The sequence below is a fragment of the Heterocephalus glaber genome, unplaced genomic scaffold (genome assembly GCF_053883595.1).
Source record: "Heterocephalus glaber isolate CG9 unplaced genomic scaffold, H.glaber_assembly_v1.0 deba00001504, whole genome shotgun sequence".
Taxonomy (NCBI): domain Eukaryota; kingdom Metazoa; phylum Chordata; class Mammalia; order Rodentia; family Bathyergidae; genus Heterocephalus; species Heterocephalus glaber.
Window position 1 is genome coordinate 49147849 of NW_028258324.1, and position 19309 is coordinate 49167157.

General features: G+C 39.1%; 1 protein-coding gene across 1 annotated transcript; it reads right to left on the minus strand.

Annotated features, from left to right (window-relative positions):
• Positions 1-2230: 2230 nt before the first annotated feature.
• Tnfsf10 (TNF superfamily member 10) lies at positions 2231-18318 on the minus strand. Its single transcript, XM_004834604.3, has 5 exons — positions 17985-18318; positions 13835-13972; positions 10971-11013; positions 7509-7613; positions 2231-5128 (listed from the first exon to the last, which is right to left on the minus strand). The coding sequence occupies exons 1-5, from the start codon at positions 18114-18116 to the stop codon at positions 4677-4679; spliced, it is 870 nt and encodes a 289-aa protein (XP_004834661.1). The 5' UTR covers positions 18117-18318; the 3' UTR covers positions 2231-4676.
• Between the last annotated feature and the right edge of the window lie 991 nt (positions 18319-19309).

Consider the following 19309-nt stretch of genomic DNA (forward strand, 5'->3'; position numbering starts at 1 on the left):
GAGATACTGGAGAAACAACTTTCACAATAGCATCCAAAAAAATGAGTGGGGAAAAAATAAGAACCAAGATATATTATGTAAAGGTACAAATTTCCAATAATGAACATCATTATATTGTATACCTAAAATGTACCAATAAAATTAATTTTTTAAAAAGTTGGGCAAAGGCATAGGAAGACTGTTGAAGCTATTATTTTTATCATTAATTATGTCAGATGATGATGCTGAGGAATGAGATGTTGTGGATCAGTATTAGGACTTGGTAGATTGTCTTCATCATTTTGGTGTCACTATTCTTATAATCAAATGTGGTTTGATACTTTTGAATGAAAAAAAGACACACAGGAGAGATTTGCTCTTCTTAATTTCATAAATGTCTTTGTATTGTTTCAAAAGAGACATTGGTCTATTTTTAAAAGGCTTTTGTCCTATTGGCATCATGGTTAAGGACTTTATTTACATTTGCATTTACATTGTCACCAATTCTTTTAAGTTGATAGCATATAATGTGTTGGCTGGTTGATTTTTGGAGTTTTTAATCAATAAATTCTTCTTCAGATTGGTGTTGCACATCCAGCTATGGAAATTTGATAGTTGTCATTGTTTAGCCTAAGATTTCAAAACTCTTCATTACATTAAATGGAATTTTATTCAGCTTTAGAAAGGAAGGAAATTCTAATTGATGATACAACATGGATGATCCTTGAAGACATGCTACAAGTAAAATAATCAAAACACAAAAGGACAAATTATATACTTCCAATTATATGAAATATTTAAGATAGTTAAATTAATAGAGAAACTAAGTACAGAAATTATCAGAGGCTGAGTGAAGGGAGTAATGGAGTGTAATTGTAGAATTTCAGCTTAGGATAATGAAAACACTGTGACAATGAATAGTAGTGATGGTTGCAAAATAATGTCCGAGTACTCAATGCCACTGAATTATACGTTGAAAAAGATTAAAATAGTAAATTTTCTGTTACATATATTTGACCACAATTTTATAAGAAAGGATACTATGGGTGTAAGATGGATAAATAGCCCGCTAGAGGAAAAGAAAAAACAAAGAAACATACCCAAGTAAACATGGTATTTGAAGAGACACTAAAAATCACTTCTCAGCATTTTGGCTAAGATCAAGTGTGAAGAGACATTAAAATCTGTAGGAAAAAGGGTGATCTATACAAAAGAAAAATGATGCCCACGTGGATTTTTCTATGGTAAAAGATAAAAGTGGATTCCTATGTCACATCACACACAAATTAAATTGCAGTTGAATGACACTATTAAATTATGAAGGCCAAACTTTAAAGCTTTTAGAAACTATAGTGATAGCTATTTGATTAGTGGAAAAGATTTCTTCCTAGGACTGCTGAAACAAAGTATCACAATCCAAGGGTGGCTTTAAACAACAGAAATTCATTATCTTACAATTCTGGAGTCAGATGTCTAAGAAGAGGGTGCTGGTAGGACTATGCCTCATCTGAGATGCTGGGTGGAATCCTTGTCTCCTCCTAGCTGCTGCTGCTGCCCATCCATCCTTGGTGTCCTTTAGTTTGCGCCTGCACACTATAATCTGTCTGTGGTCTCTGGTGTTCTCTGTGTTTCTTCTCTGTAACCAATTTTCTCTCTTCTTGAAAGGTCATCTTTCATACCGCATTAAGGAGCCATCTTATTCCACTATGACTTCATCTTAACTAATTACAACTTGTTACATTTAGTTTTAAATGACATGCTAGTATTTTTAGTACCATTTCTTTTCCACAAAATCAAAGTGTATGAAAAAATGCCTCAAACTACTGCACAATATGGACTCCCATTTGTACACCATGGTGTGTGTGTGTGTGTGTGTGTGTGTGTGTGTGTGTGTGTGTTTTAAGTGGAGGTCTTTATTATGTTGCCTAGGTTGGACTCAAACTTCTGAATTCCTCAGCCTCCTGAATGCTGGTTTGCAACAGTGGCATTTCCAAATAAAGTCATATTCTAAAGTGTTGGGAAGTAGAACTTCAACTTATCTCTTTTGGGAGACACAGTTCTACCCATAACAAAACATTAACCTTGAGGGAAATAATTAATACAACTGAGCATATTAAGCAAAAATGAACAATTTCTTTCTCCTATAGGATGTATCAGAGAAAAGCTGTACTGAAAAAGAGATCAGAAGTCTTCTCCCCCATTTTAGTAATGATAATGTCAAATAAACATGCATACATGCAAACAAAAACAATATATTTAACAAGGTCATTTTATTGAAAAAGTCATATACACTTTAAAATGGTAGTATAAAAAATAAAGTAAAAATTAATTCTTAGTTTTAAATCTTACCTTAAAATGTTCTTCTCCACTTTGAAGTTTTAAAATTCCTGATATATTTCTTCTCTGTTTTTTTCCGTAAGGATAGGTATTTATTCATTTGAACATTATTTACAAATATGTTTTGTGTGTATTTACAAATATATTTTATACAAATTATATTTTGTATATACTACATTCAGATACTGGAAATACAGTTGTAATCAAGATTAAATGTGTCCTGGTATCATAATGTTTATATTCTCCTGAGAGAAGACAGTCTTTCAGTGACAGGGTAACAATTTATTAGTATGTACACATCCTTATTAATGTTATGGAAAAATAAAGGGAGAAGACGTCAGAAGGGCCAGCTGTCTGTAATGCAATGTAAAATTAAATTCAAATGAAACTTTAAAAAAAAGAGCTAGTCCAATAAAATAAAATTTTTAAAAAAGAAAACAAAAAAGAGCTAGGTGGGCTGGGAATTTAGCTCAGTGGCACCACACCAGCCTGGCAAGCGCAAGGTCCTGAGTTCGATCCCTGGTACTCCCCCCCACCAAAAAAAATTTAAAAATAATTTTAAAAGACCTAGGTGACCAAAGCACATCATAACTGCTTTGCACCTATAATGAAAGACCTGACACAGGCTACTTAAGAAGTAAAGAAAGGTATATTTTGGCTCATGGCTCTGGTGTTCCAGTTGAAAGTCTAGAGGTCTCATAGCTGTGGGATTCTGGTGAGGGTGTCACATCATGGCAGGAGTAAGCAGTCACATTTGGAGCCAGGAAAGGGTGGGAGAGAGACATCAAAATCTCTCTTGAGTACACAGCTCCAATGCCCAAAAACCTCCCAATACCACCACCCTGGGCAACAAGCCTTTACCTATAGACTTTTGGGAAATATTCATCCAAACAATAGCACACATTTAAATGATCATCTTGGAACACAACCATGGATAAATTATGCTGTTGCACAGAGTTTCACTTAGGGGTGATAGAAAACTCTTGGAAGTAGATGGTGGTGACCAACAGTGTGAACATTCTTAATGCCACTGAGCTGTCCACTTGAAATGGCTAAAATGGCAAATGTTAGGCACATTTTATCACAATAGACACTGTTTAGTGTCTGCTTGACTTTAGGAATGAGAAACACACAAAAAAAGAATAGCAGTTAGACATTAGACAACACCACCTCCCAACTCGTTAGATCAATTATAGAAGGAAGAAATGTCTTGTATTTTGATTTGGGAAGATAAAAATAGTTAATGTTTTTTAGTCAGATCAAAATAAACAATACAACTTTAAGTAGATAAGTATGAAATATTGATGTTCGGTGCGGGGAGACTCACAACATACGGTTCTTTACTGCTTATCTACTTGTTTATCTTTTCCACTTTCTCATTTCTTCCCTTGATCAGATGAGACTAAGTTCCTTCGTTTCTGATTAGCACTGACCACTCATCACAGAATCCTTGAGCAAAAATATTTTCAGTGATTTTGGCCAGCCTGAAGTTTGGAAGTGAGAAGCTCACAGCTGTTCAGAATTAGTTCTTTCTAGATCCCTGAACATAATTTTGCTATTTATTTCTTAAATTGGATAAGAGTACTTTGAAGGCAATTTGCTTATTTCCACTAAATCCAGGTATAGGAGAAAATCCTGCAAGGTATTGCACATTATAGATTCCCCTTTGGACACTGCAAATCCTTTTTTTTTTCTTGAGATGAGGCCTTTTTGTGTTGCTCAGACTGATAGCAAACCCCTGGACTCCTATCTCAGCCTCCCGAGTGGGACTATAGGTGCCCACCACCCCAGCTGGGTGGCTACACTGGATGCCTTGATGGAGGATCACCTCCTCGATGGGGGATATTTTAGGGGTGCTCTTTTTCATTCAATGTGAGAACATTCCTGCAGCTGGTGACTGTTTAAGTGATAAGTTATTGGTCATTCTCCTGGAATCTTGTTGCATGAATGTTTGAAATCTGAGAATCATTTAGATTTCTGCTAGCAAGCTGATATCAGGTGGAGCCTTGAGTGGTCTTGTGGCAATTTCATTGTCTTAGAATGAAGTGATACATTTTCAGAGATAGTAAAAGTGTGTGTTTCAGGCACGTTTAGTTGTGGCTGCTCCTCTTGGCAAATTCTATAGATTTTCAGTCATTCATCCAAGGATGAATCGTCATTTTGAAGTTATTACTTTTTCTTTGCAGCCAGGTGTGGTGGTACACACCTGTGATCCCACCACTCAGGAGACAGGAGAATCATCACAAGTTTGAGGCCAGCCTGGGCTGCACAGTGAGTTCAGGGCCAGCCTGAACTGCAAAGGGAGACTCTGACTCAAACAACAACAACAACAAAAACCAACCTTTTTCTTTGCAGATCACTTAGCTAATTAAAAAGGTGCCAAAAAAACTGGCTTCTTGGTCCCAGTCAATCAAGCTTTCATTAGTTACAGAGACAAAAATTTTGTCATTTTCTTTAAGTTCAAATAGACCCCCTTGATAGATGGAGTACAGTCCGTATTCTGAGTCTTTGGACCAACAGCTATTTCTAGCACTTTTCATCAGCAGTATAGGTTCAGGATAGCTTGTGAATTTGTAAATATATTGTACCATTTGTTTGTTTCTCCTTCTGTTCTCTTCCTTTGAAACTTTTCCTGAAGTTTCTTCACTTTCCTGAAATCGAAAGTATGTTTGGGAATAAATGTAATAAAGCCCTGTTTGATGGATAACCAGTTCTCCATTCCTCAAGTGCAAATTATTCAGGAATGAATGTCCTTTCCTTGATGACTCCCAGTATTGTAGTTTGTGGCCCAAGGCCTTTTCATGCTTGGAGGCTGGATAAAAATTGGAAAAGAAAGAGTTACCAGAGAGAATTTGGAGCAAAGCAAGGAGTTCATTGGCAGCTGTGCACAGACTACATTTTTGTTGGTCTTGTAATCGATTTCAGCCTAATATTAAATTTCTTGCCCCTTCAATCTTACATGAATTATAAACTCTATTCATATAAAATCAGGAGGCTCCTGTATCTTTGTGACTTGCTGGACATCCCTGGCCTTTCTGTACCACATCTACCAATTATGCCAGCACCTGCCACATTTAGCTCTGAATGGTAGCACACAGCACAGTCCATGAACCCTCTCCCTCCTTCCTATACTGGTGAAATCAAATGGAAATTCTAGAAGGAAAACAAACAAAAGAATTACATATTTCCTTAAGCCTAGATCTCAGGATTTTTTGCTATTTCTTTGGGACTTTTGAGTTCACCCTTGGTCTTTCTCAGATCTCCAGAGGCAAAGGTTCCATTTGAACAGAAGGCATCTTTAGCACAAAATAAGACAGGGACAAAGTTTGACAAAGCAGCAACTCTAATTTAAAGATCCTCAGATCCTTGAATCTTAACTCCCAAACATTTTGAATGAAAAAGGACCCTACAAAAATATAATATTCTTTTAAACTTTGGGTTCATTTCCATGAATGGTGCAAAATTTAGCTTTTCAAGGCTTTAAAACAATGATCATATTTGTTGATGAGCAGCAAACAGTAACATTGCAATAATCACCTTGCTTTTGAGCAGAGCATGTCAATCATTTCTAAAATATATGTTCAGAAATCCAAGAAGTCAACTTTCTGGAAAAAAACCTGAAAACAACTTTTTTATTTATTAACTGATACTTCTGAAATTTCTTTATCTTGGGACAAAACCTTTTATAATTATAAAGGTGACTAATTATTGAGTCCATATTTTAATAAGCCTGACAAATTTGCATGAATTACTGTTAATTTTTATCATTTTATGGGTTATGATTATCCTGCTTTGTATGTGAAGAAACTGAAGCTTAACTTGTTTAATTAGTTTGCTTTAAACATACAGGGAGTGGTCAAAATATACGATGAGCATTTTAAAAACTTTTAATTTATTATTGTAAAAGTCATATTGTCATTAATCCTCCTCAAAATATTCCCTCTTCCTTTGAACACACTTGTCCCATTATTCCTGTCACTCTCTGAAGCAGTTCTGAAAGTTGTCTTTCTTGAGTGTCTTTAGAAAGTGTGATTTTAAAATGTAAATAGAGATGCCCAATGCAGAGGCAGGCTTGGAAAGCCAAAAGGTTGTGCCCTCATCTACTTTACTCACCAGATCTGGCACCAGAAGACTCTGGCTCTCCCGTGTCAAAATGACCAAGGTAAACATTTTTTTTTTTTGGTACCAGGGATCAAACTCGGGACCTTGTGCTTTTGAGGTAGGTGCTGGAACCACTGAGCTAAATCCCCGGCCCCAAGGTAAATATTTTGAATGGATTCAGGACATCAAGGCAGTCATGAGAGTGCAACTGAGAACAGTTACAAAAGAAGAATTCCAGAACTGCTTCATAAAGCAGCCAGAATAGTAGGAACAGTGTGTTCAAAGCAAGAGGGAGTATTTGGGGGGAATTAAGGGCAGCGTGTCTTGCTGTAATAAATGTCTTTAAAATTAACTATTTTCTGATCGCACCACTTATGTAGGTGAAGAGGAGCTGGAGTTCCAGCTTGAGCATTTACAGTCAGACTCATGTGCTGAACTGCAGTACTATATTGACATTTGGTTCTACAAACAAGAATTAGACTTCACATATTTGGTTAAACTGTGAAACTGACATCTTTGTAAGTGAAAAGTGGTCAAATGTTGGCAATTTCCTGTGGTTTAATTTAATGTAACAGCCAATAGGAGCTCCTAGTGATTCATAGTAAAAGGAAATGATTTAGAACCTTTGAAGAGAAGATTTGATGCAAATGCAGAAAAAAAAAGAGTGCAAAGTGACAGAAGAAGTAATTGTAAGGGCGTGAGAGAGAAAGAAACTGAAAAAGAAAAAGCCAAAATGGAAGCCCAGGAACTTGAAGACAAAATTCTCTCACTTCAAACTTTTCCCAGGGCCAGTTATACTATGGCAGTAATTGAGCTATTTTTCTGGGATTTTGTTTCTGAAAAATCAATCTGAGACTTGATTATTACTGACCATTTTGAAAATACCCACATAAATATTGCAGGTAAAGGCTTAAAAACATAAATTTGTTGTAACTGTTCTTCCATTGGCTTCCTCTAAGTCAGATTAAAAAAAACAAATGTTTTTCTTTTCACAGCTGGGGATTGAACCCAATGGCTTGTGCAGGCTAACCTCGGGCCCTGTCACAAACCTACATTTCCACCCTAAAGCAGATGTTCACTGTTTCTCTTACCTAGATCCAAGGATCTGGTGCTTTTCCGACTGTTCCCTGTTATGTGAGCTGCTGTTCTCTGAGGTCTTCTGTCTGTCTCTAGGATAAGACTATTTTCTAGTCTTTCTGAAAGAGAAATGATACAGCATTACCAACACTTGTTAAGCTAGCTTTCAAAATACATTGCTGTTCATAGCTGTTACCATGTAGGCATTGTAAACACACTGAATTTCCAAAGTTGATCCCATGGGTCTTCTAAAAACAGACTATATTTGAACATGATAAACAATCAATTTCAATTTACATTTAATTTGAAAAGTACGTTAGATGAAAAGATTAAGCCAAGCCATGGATTAGAACATATCAGCATCTTAGAGGAAAGGTCCAAATAAAATACAACAAAGTACAAATTCTGGCCTCTTTAAAAAACAAAATAAAACAAAACCAAAATAAAATGAAAACTGTTAACTTGTAATAATACTACTGAGGGATTTAATGTGTCCAAATAACCAGATACTGGCAAATTTCTACTATGAGTAATATATAGAAAAAGTTAGAGTGCTACCAGTTTTTGTCATCTCAGTTATGTTTTTTTTTCCTTCCTTTTTGCCAGTAGCTACTACTGATTCTAAAGGAGTATCAATGATAAAAATTGCCCATAGATACTACAAACTGGTACTCTACAGTCTTTCCAAATCCTCTGTCCCACCACCAAAAAAGAGACAGGAATTGACATACTGGCCACAATATTCAGAATATAAGCATATAAATTATTGATTTACTAGATCATAATAAATAAGATTTCACTGACTACCTACCGGAGTACTTAAGGCAGCCTAAATAAAAAGAGAAATCCAATAAATTTCTCTCTAAAATATCAGCTCAAATTTCCCAAGTGTGCTTATATTGGTTGTTAAAATAAATTTTCTTTTATCAAATAAATATTACCAAGGTACTGTACTATGCAGTACAGGACTACATAGCTTAATCATTGATTCAGCTGACTAAGCCCTTAGAGACATACAGTATCCTTTGGAAGATGAGAATTAATAAGTGAAAATTTATCTATGAGAAACAGAAATGAAGGGTGACAGATATACAGAGTAGGGAAGAATCCCTATTTAGTGGAGAGCTGATGTCAGGAGAGGGTTTGTGGAGGAGACAGTGGCAAGAACTTTTTCATTCACTTTCTCCAGTAAAACAAAATGCCTGTTACCTCTGTGGCTGGCACTCCTCTAGGATGAGGAGAAAGAATTATAAGAAACTGTTGGGGTGCAGAGATAAATGTCTGAACAGGATGAAGATGGGAGAAAAGCATCCTAAGAGCTGAACCAGCAGCCTGAGGGAGGATGTATAAAGCATCCATGGGACATGGGCCTAGGAGCAGTCCAGTTTCGGACTAGAATGAAAAGCTGAAGTATAGAAGATGTGATGTTAGATTAAGAAGTTTGGACTTTTCAGGACACAGGGAGACTGAAAGGTGTTGTTCAGGGACATGTTGAGATTCAGACTACCTGTCACAGTTAGGTTTTGATGGCCAGAAGATGAGAGGGCTGGAGACTAGCAGGTAAGTTACCAGATGATTATAATTGATCAGAATGAGAACAATAGGCCTCACCTAGGCAAAGGGAATTTGGAAAAAGAAGATGATAACATTTCTTAGAGGAGGCATGAATAGAAGATGAGAAGTTTCTTGCAGCTCTCTGGTATTAGCTGTAAATTATCCAGTATGGGTGGGCATTTACACCATACTGAAGTCAAAATGTAGCATGGAGATGCATAGTCAATTGCATGTTAGTTTCAGAATGCTCAGCTTTCAAGGTTGACATGTCCATTTACCTTTAACCTTGACTATTAAATAATTCATAATGCCTTGCCTCACTCTAACCCTTAACACTTTGTTTTAAATATTCGGTAACTGAATCCAATTTGCACTTGAGGTCATTGGAAGGATATGGGAAAGCCTAGATTTGAAAGCAAATTTGAAAGAGAGGAAATTTTCTACTGGTTATGGCACAGAAAAGAAACATGAATATGTGTATTTGGGTGTCATGGTTACATCTTGACATCCAGAGTAGAACACGATTTCTATACCTTACAAGGATGAATAAAAAAGAAAATGAGGGCCGGGGATTTAGCTCAGTGGTTCAGCCACCTGCCTCACAAGTGCAAGGACCTGAGTTCGATCCCCAGTACCAAAAAACCCCCACAAAAAACAGAAAAAAAAACAAAAAAGAAAATGATTCTCTGACATGGAAAACAGTATGTGTATCTACTGTAGGCTATGGCTCTGATATATCTTATCAGAACAGGTAGCGTGTTCAACATTCTCATTAGGGTTTTGATCTTAGGGGAAGCAATCATAAAGAATGTTTAGACTTCATGAGCAGGTCTTGCCTTCATATTTAATAAAGAAAATAGGGGTTTTCAAGTGATGAGGAGATTAAAAACAGTTTCTTTCCTGCTAGGCTTCTGGCATATTCATTCAGGCTTGTATGGCCATTAGTACGGGAAAATGGGAATATGGTGAATTGCTCGGAAAGATATTTTATTTGTTTACTCACTTATTCATTCCAAAAATATAATTAACAACCTTCCAGGCAGAGAAGTGGTATCAGTACAACATTGTGAATGTACCAATTATATGGAATCATACACTTTTGAATGGTTGATTGTGTGTTATGTGAATTTTACGTGAGCAACAACATACACGCATAGAGAGAGACAGAGAGAGAGAAAGAACCTGGGAGAAAAAGAACCTGGTAGGCCTGAGGGACAGAGTTAGGTGCTGGGTATTAAAAGGTTAAAAAAGAGACATGTTTTCCATCTTTGAAGATCTTTAATCTCATAGGGAAGCAGAATGAATACACACACACACACACGTAAGTGCGATTGAAATAACAAGGTTTGGGGAACTTATTTAGAAAGATGACTAGGAAAGGCTTCTGTGAAGGAAGAATGGACAATTAGGGGAGCCATAAAGGAGCAGGAGGAGCCAGGAAGAGAAGAAGCCAGAAGGAAACTGAAGAAACCAGCCTGGGTAACTGTACTGAAGTGGGGTGTGGCTCAAGAGAAGGCTACTGCCCTAAATAGGAAAGTGGGCACATGTGAAGACCACAGGCAGAAGACAGCAAGTGGCCAGGAGAGTCTTTGAGGAAGGCATAATGCAGCAAGAGGTTTTTGTGTGAAGAGAGGCAGTCTGGTTGTGGTTGGAAGCACAGAAGATGGGTAACTTTGGGGGATTTTATTTGTTTTACTTCTGGGGATATTCCAGAAAAGATTCAAAGTGGCTTATTTGTAGCACATTAGAAGGTTCTGAGCTATCCAGCAGCCAGTGCAGAGTTTCAACAGCATCAAGTGGCTTGAGACACCAAGCAGCAGGTCAGAGGTAGGATGTACGGATGGAAGCAGGGAGGAGAACAGAGAACTATTCAGCCTCTCATGAAGTTAACACAACAGTTAAAATAACAAAAAAATTACTACCTTGAGATGTAGGAGTGGTTTCCTCAGAGGTTGTCAAGATCATCTGCAAATAGTATTGAATAAAGCTTGTTAATGTCCCTAAAAATTTTTAACTGACTACAGAATGTTTATGGCTCTTCTTGCTCATACCTAACAGGACATTTCTAGATAAAACATCAATCTAGGGAGATTTAAATTGTTTAAGCATAAGGTTTGTATACAGGGAGGGAGCTGGGGTGAATGTTAAGATATCTGTCTTTGCACAATGATTAAAGAACCAACTATACTCTTCCTGGGAACATCAAGTCTTTGAAAGGTCTCACATGGAACAGTGCAAGAGGAAGGAGAGTTCTGACAAGTTTGGTCAGCCTAATGTCCCCCAGGTTTCATGGGGCCAAAGAAGGTGGCAGTCGTAGTACATTACTATCTGTATGTAGGGTGCATGTCTAGGTGCATGCTTGTGTGTGTGCAAGAACCCTGTGTAACAGCGCCTGCACTTGAAATTATTGGACAGATCCAAGCCTTATGATAAAACATGCACCTCTCTCTGATAGCAGCAGACATACAGGCCATGAAGCTATGGCTGGATAGTGCTGCTCTCTCCTTTCTGAGGATGTAGCTGAGGCATTCATGCTCATGGGAAAGATATGACACCAAGTTCCTATATCTTTGCTAACCATTCAGTGAACTCCCCCAAACCAGTAAAAAAGTGAAAACTAAGCCTTTCTGTTAAATGAACAGAACCTGACTTGGCTTATTTCTGGCTTTTTTTGTGACAGGGTCTCATTGTGCAGCACAGGTTACCCCCAACCTCACAATCCTCCTGCCTCAGCCTCCCAAGTACTAGGACTACGGACATCCCCACCACACCTAGCTTCATCCATGGCTTCTGAGCCCCCCTCACTCAGTGCTGTCACTATCCTCCTTTCCCTGTCACTATCCTCTTTTCTCTGTCACTGTTGTTCATTTTGCAACTTCCAGAACTTGAGTTCTCTTACTCCTACCCAAACAACAAGCTCTGTGCTCTCCCTCAAACCCTGACCCCAGAAGGGGACTCACTGGAGTCCATGTGGAGGGCTGTGGTGTGGGAAAAGTAGAGCGTGAGGAAATGTGAGTGGTCCTTCTCTCTCTCTCTCTTTCTCTTCTCATTTCTCTGTTGGTCTCTTGGTCTTTCTCACTCTTGCTCTTTCCTTCTCTTATTGGGGATCGAAAGGAAGGAAGGGAGTGGAGCAGGGGAGGAAGAGAAAGGTCATTCTTATTTCTGTGTTAGAAGCGGCATGAAGAGAGATGACAAGCAGGCTCAGATAGCCTGGAATCATGTCTTTCCATTCCTAGCTCTGTGGGACACCTCAAGTTACATAGCTGACCTGAGTTTACACTTCTTCATCAATTTAATACATATATAAGAGGGTAACAATGCTGCTGCGAGGATTTGATGAGATATATTCAAAAACGGAAGTAGGATGTTTAGGGAATAGAATGTTTAACTGATATGCCTGAACACAATGGAAAATTTTTGTTTCCTCTCACCCAGCCCCTTCATGCCCTCTCCCAGCTTCTCTCTACTCTGGTGGTGTCTGGATGTGATGATGGAAGGGAGAAAGAGAACTGCAGGAAAATGATATGTACTACTCCTCTGATCTCCGGTATACACCCAGCTCTTCGGTCTGATTTCTGCCCCAATTCTGAGGTCAGTTTTTCTCTGCAGCTGGGTCACTGCCCCAACCTCTGACCCCAGGGACTTCAGGGTTTCATTTCGGAGGGTCTTCAGAAAAGCCCTATGCTGGGTTTTTCTTGCTGCTTGCTGCTGTCTCCTGAGCAGTCACAGCTGCTTCCGTACAGCTGTGTGCAGTGGGTGGCCTGGGCCCAGACCATGCTTCCAGGGAAGCCAGGAAACAGGTGTGTTCCTGGGATGCCCAAGAGGAAATACAACTTCGTTTCCATAGATGTAGCATCATAGGTGATGTCCAGACCTGTGAGGACTGCTCATGGTCACACCAGAACTCTATAACCATAATAAAACACTGCTTCTAAGGGGGAAAGTAAGCACCAAACAATAGACTTAACAAATAAGTCTAAAACACATCCTCCTCCCACCCTGGAAGTTCCCCCAGTGTATCTTTAGACAATGTTAGTATACACAGGGCTTCTTAGGTCACAGTGTATTTTTAATATCCGTGTTCTCATCTGACCTTTTCAGGAAGGCCAAAGGCAAATATTTCTAAAAGCCATCTTACAAAGAAGGGATCAGCAAGAGAAGACATTAATTTGACCTCTCACATCGCTAAGAGTAAATTCAGTTAACTGCATTTAGTAAAATTAACTGTTAGCTAACACAGTGTTTCTGCTAGAGATCCTGTTCAAGCAACTTCCATAAACAGACAATTTTATAATTTGTCATTTATTGACTATAAATTAAAACATCATCATCACCTTTTACTTCTTAAAGTATCTCTTTTTCCTCCATTTGTCATTTCTGTATGTATACAAAACAATAAATAAATACATATTTAGTTTGGGATATCAACAATATGGGAAGAATATAAAACATCATTATTCAGTTTCTTTTATCTTCTGAAAGTAAAAAACTACCCATCCCTTATTACCATGTAACCATGAATACAAGGTCCTGTCTGTGCCTCCGTGTATATCAAGTGTAATAAAAATGTTAGACCAGAGAAGGAGGCTCTTTAGGGTGGAGGAGTGAGCTCTAGATCAGGAGTCAGCCAGGACCTGCCATTTTTCCTAGCTCTATGAATTTGGGGAAGATCATTTAAACACATTGGGCCTCATTTTCCTCATTTGCACAATGCACCATCTAGACTTGACAATCTTAAAGATTTCTCCTCTTCTGACCTCATATGCCTGCTTCTGCAGTTACCTACCTTTCTAACAAGCTGATGTAGTTGCCACTTGACTTGCCAGCAGGGGCTGTTCATACTGTCTTCATCATGAGGGTCCCAAGAGCTGTCGTCTTCCTTCAAGAAACAAGCAATGCCACTTTTGGAGAACTTGTCTTGCATCTGGGGTGAGATGGAATATAGCACAATATTAAGCACAGGGGTTTTTCTTTTAACCATCTGGAAGTTAAAACAACAGAAACTGATGATGGATTCAGAGAATTTTGGCACCTTGGATAAGCTCATGCTTTAAATAAAGTAGGCACGTTGCTCTTTGCCTTTTGACTAAAGTTGGGTATGGTGGGAAGGGTGCAGGTGTGGGTGATATGGTTGTTGGTCTTTTGGATAGCAGCATATGAACCACCTTTACCATAGAAATCTGTACGGTGCCTCATTAAATGCCAACACCAGCCAGACACCTACCTTCAGAGGCTTTAAACATCATGTGAATATTTGCTTCCTCCTTCTGATTGAGGAAGAAGGATCATTGACTACAAAGTCCTCACCTTTGTCAACAAGTCCTTGCTTGATGTTATAAACACACACACCACCACCACAACCACCACCACCACCACCACCACCTAGAACACTGCAGGTTGTTATCAAATTAATTAAGAAAAACAGAAAGATCCCACAGGCCAAAAGCTTTTCCTTTTCTCTTCTTTCTCATTTAATTTTGTTTATCTAATAATCTACCAAGTCTTCAGTTGCTTTTATCTGGAGAAACAAATGAGATAATAATAATTTTATCTGTTATTTGAAGGTAAGGTTCTGCACAGCTTAGTGAAGGGATCAAACTTAAAGATGATCCATTCCTACTTATAGAAAAGCAATCTCATTTTGAATAAAAACAACCTTGCTGTTGATGAAAGGTCTTGGCTAGAGTCACACAGTCCTGTGTGTGTAGCCATGTGTCCCTTGAATTTTGATCCAGGTGGCTCAAGTGCAAAAGTGTAAACCTCAGTTAATAAGTGTTCCATGTACCCTAGTATTTATTTACTTTAAAACAAATGATTCTTGGTTTTCAGTCTTCCTTTTTTAAATGATGAGAGTAGGACATTCCTCTGGGAGATGTGGTAGGGAAGGACAGCTGGACCCACTTGCCATGGAATTAGATGGCACTTCCTTGCCACTGCTCACCCCAAGCGCTTCTACTGGAGACAGGTAGTTGTCTGTCCAATTTACTTACAGCTGAAAAGCCTTTCCAAGGAAGTTTAGTCACATATGGTTCAGAAATAGGAGAGCGTTTCCAGAAAACTGAATAAGAGGAACAAAGAAGACAGGAGGAGCTGGAAACACAAATGTGTTTCCAAGAAGAGAAAATTTTCTTGGCACTATTCCCGATCATCCAGTATGAGGAAGTTGATTAAACCAAACAAGCAGGCTCACTAACCTCTGTCACTTTTTGGGACAGAAAGGTGTGAATGGTGGTGGTGGTGGTGGTGGGGGGGTTCCAGGAACTGAAAAGTATCCCACTGGGAAAGTTTTGAGAGCCTTTAGGCTAAGGTCATGGGCAGAAGTGGTAGAGGTGACTGCCACTGGGGTCAGGCAGTCATGGTGGCTAGCAGCAACTGAGACAGGAGGCTGACAAACTAATGTCACTCCTTTATTGCTCAAGAGTTAATAAAGCCTGCATGCATTCAGGATACACAGACAGCCATGAAAACATGAAAAAGTAAAATACACTTTTTTAAAAAGTTAAAACAACAACCACCTCCAAATCTAAAAGAGCAAAACAAAAACAGACAAAAATAAAATGAAAATCAATTCACGGAAAGCACTCACAATCCAACCCCACCTCCTCATTAATCTTTGGATGACCTCTCTTATTCACAGGGTGGAGATCAGATGCTGCAATTTGGTGCTTGGCTGTTTTCTCTTAAGACTGTATACAAATGTCATATTCTTTAAATCTGTATAAACGTCATATATGATAGCATAGATATTTTTATGACAGTCCCTGTAGAAAATTTATAAAATGTAGAGAAAAAAAGAAAGGCACCCATTAGCTTGCTATCTAGAGATCACAAGTGTGGACATTTTGACGCTTTTTTTTTTTTTTTTTTGGTATCAGGGATCGAACTTGGGTCCTTGCGCTTGCAGGGCAGGCGGCAGAACCACTGAGCTAAATCCCCGGCCTCGATGCTTTTCTTTTCAGACATTTTTAGGCCTAAAAGAAGCCTGAGGAGGAAGCCTCAATCACTGTCATTACCCTCGCATGTTACCTTCATCTTTATTATAAGGGTACTTGCTGGTTTGCTCTGCAGTCTTTGGCTGATGCTGACTGAATATGTGGGAATTTCCGTGTTGTGGTTATTCCAAGAGTGATAAATGATGACTAATTTGATGTGTCTCTCTCCCTTCTATTCCACATCCTTTTTATCTCAGAACATCACAAGCTGGGGCTATGGTCTAGCTAACCACATGTGAGTGCTGGGAATAGGCGGGTGTGTGAGAGCTATTCTCATTTGTACCTCTCTGGAAGGAGAGTCAGCTCTTGCAAGGCAAGCCTGCTCTTCAACTCCAGAAGTCCTTTGTTCTGAGAAGTGTGTTTGGTGCCATCAAAATATGATAGCTGGCTAGGCCAAGTCCAACTTGTCTGGTGCAGCTTGAGTAACCAGAAGAGACTCCTTTGTTGGCACAGAGATTTTGAGATGGCAGGACTGATCCTCTCTGCTGCCCAAACATTAGTCTCTGACAATCACTTGCTGCAAACCACAAACAGCATGAAGGATCATTTAGGGGGACCTGTGGAGAGAACTCCACTTCTCTTCTCTGTCACCTCATCTGTAAAATGGGGTTTGAGAGGGTGGGAGCAGGGTGCCCAAAGTTCCTCCCAGCTCTCAGTTCTCTACAATATATGACTAGTCAAAGTCAGGCATGGAGGTGCATTTCTGTAATCCCAGCACTCAGAGGCTGAGGCAGGAGGATCACTGTGAATTTGAGGCCAGCCTACATAATGAGACCCTGTCTCAAAAAAACTATGATTAATTAAAATATACATAAGAAATTCAAATCTTCAAGTTTTGCATTCATAGTTTCAGAAGCTCTGTACAGTTGAGTAGTGCATACAGTAAAATGGCAGTAAGTTTTTTCTCTACATTTCTACTTGGACTAATTCCTGGGTATAGAAGGGCATGAATAGGCAAATGCTGAGTCTATCTGATAACTTCTTTAGTAGGAACTTTATGCAGGACACACCTGTGTCCAAGGAGCAGGTAGAAAAACAGTTCATTGCATTCTCACTTGTTATTGTCAATACAGGAAGACACAATTCTAAAACCAAACATATTCCACAGATCCGGCTTCCTCCGCCCACCCCTAGTTTTGAAGAAAGAAGAAATTTGACATTCTAAGCCTTGGTTCTGCTTTTAGTTCTGATGCATATTATTCTACCTGCTCATTTTTGGAAGACTGACTTAGCTATGTGAAGGCTTTCCACCAACTAATTTAAAATATTTAAAAGAAAGGAGTGGGAAAGAGAAGCTAGTACGAAGTCTGAGAACAAATAGGCAGTGCATTAGGAATGCTTCTGTCCGTGCAGGGTTCAAGCCTGACTTTTCTGCTGTGTCTGTCTAAAATCCATTGAGATTAGGCACAGTTACAGTCTAACGCCACAGTGCTCTGTGGGCTAGCACTTGGCTTGCTGCATGTGTATTAATGGCACCTTTTGCACTTGTTCACTCATTCTGCAAGTATTTAGTGAACCTTTTCTACATGGGAGCCACATGCTCAACCCCAGAAGAATGACAATGAGCAGACACTGCGCCTGCCCTGATCAGCTACCGTCACCCACAGGAATTCACTAGTAAGACCTACAAAGCATTTGGCAGAGAGCACTCATGAATGGTAGCAATTGCTAACATTATAAGATATGCAACTTTTAAAGACAAAAAACTAACAAAAACCCTTGGTAGTTTTGTTGGCTGTATCTGTTAGTAACTAACAGAGCCAGTTCTGCAAGTGCATTTGGTTCACACAAGCTTTTGAACTCACACTTTTATAAAGCTCTCAGTATTTATGTGCATTAGCAGTCAACCCCAAATGAACATTTGTTTTTTTTTCAGTAGGAGAAACAAGCTGAAAGGCTGACAGGCAGGGAACCCAACAGTTGCCAAGACTGCGTTATACTCACCTGTTTCAGCTCATTGGTGAAGTACACATAAGTTACAGCCACACAGAGGGACTGCAGGAGCACTGTGAAGATCAGAATCAGCACACAGGACTGCCCAGGGCTGGGGCTTCCGAGGGTCTGCACAGAGGACATGGTTCTGTCAGAGTTTGACTGCCCCAGGCCAGCCAGGCTCCAGCTTTTGTGAGACTAAAGATCTCAGAGAGCACAAAGGGGAGGAGTGCTGTTAGTTTCACTTTCTCCAAACCAGGAAAGAGCATTTAGGAAGCAAACCAAGGGGAGGAACAAAGTAACACTGTGCAGATCTCTCTCTGATGGCAAGACCAGCCCAAATAGAGACTTAGGAGGTTTAACTTAGGAGGTTAAATGTCATCCTGCATGAAAGGTTCACGGAAGGCCGACATGACTGCGTGTTGTTGGCCGGATTCTGTTATCCTTCTAGGAATTCTCTTCATTCACAGCAGCAGAGAGAAGAGACTAGGGATTTACTCCGGGAGTTGGTGCTTAGGATTCAGTCTAGAACAGAGGGCACTAAATGACAGACAGCCTATGGGCCAAATATGATGCGTCACCTCTTTTCACATGACCTACAAGTTTGGAAAGATTTTTACGTTTTGTTTTTGAGTTTTACATTTTTCCCAGTATTTGAGAAGAAATCAAAGGAAGAATAACTTTTGTGACGTGAAAATGATACAAACTGAAGCTCATTTGTTCACATATTGTTTATGGCTGCTTTTTGCTATGGGAAATCTGGCACTGCAGAAATGGCCAGAGAAATTGCATGTGATGCTCTTGTTTCACACTACTGCACTGTATTAAATCTCGGGGGTGCAGTTATGACTTGACTTGGTTTTTTGCCCAACTAAGCCTGAAATATTTACTATCTGGAGCTTTACAGAGAGTTTGTCAATCCTTGACCTATTGGCTTCACTCTGCTTAAATATTTTAGTCAATTTGCATACATTACATATCAAGAGTTTGGTAAAGAGACAACATTTCTAATATTCTTTGTTAAGAAGTTATTAATTTTATTAGTGAAAAACAATTTCTGACCTTAATTATGCTAATTAGAAAACCTTCCAGGTGTGGTTGTGGCATAAAAACTAGAAAGTGTGACAGCTCCAATTAGGATTTTGGAGACAATTCTTTGCTAGGGTAACAAACCTAGCAGGTAGTTTACACTGATATGCACAGGAAAATGGCACCATGTCAGTAATTCTCAATCTTGGCCTTCCTTTGGAATCATCTGGAAGCCTTTAAAAACATCACTGTAGGGCCAGAGATGTAGCTTAGAGACACGATATCTGCCTGGCAAGTGCAAGGTCTTG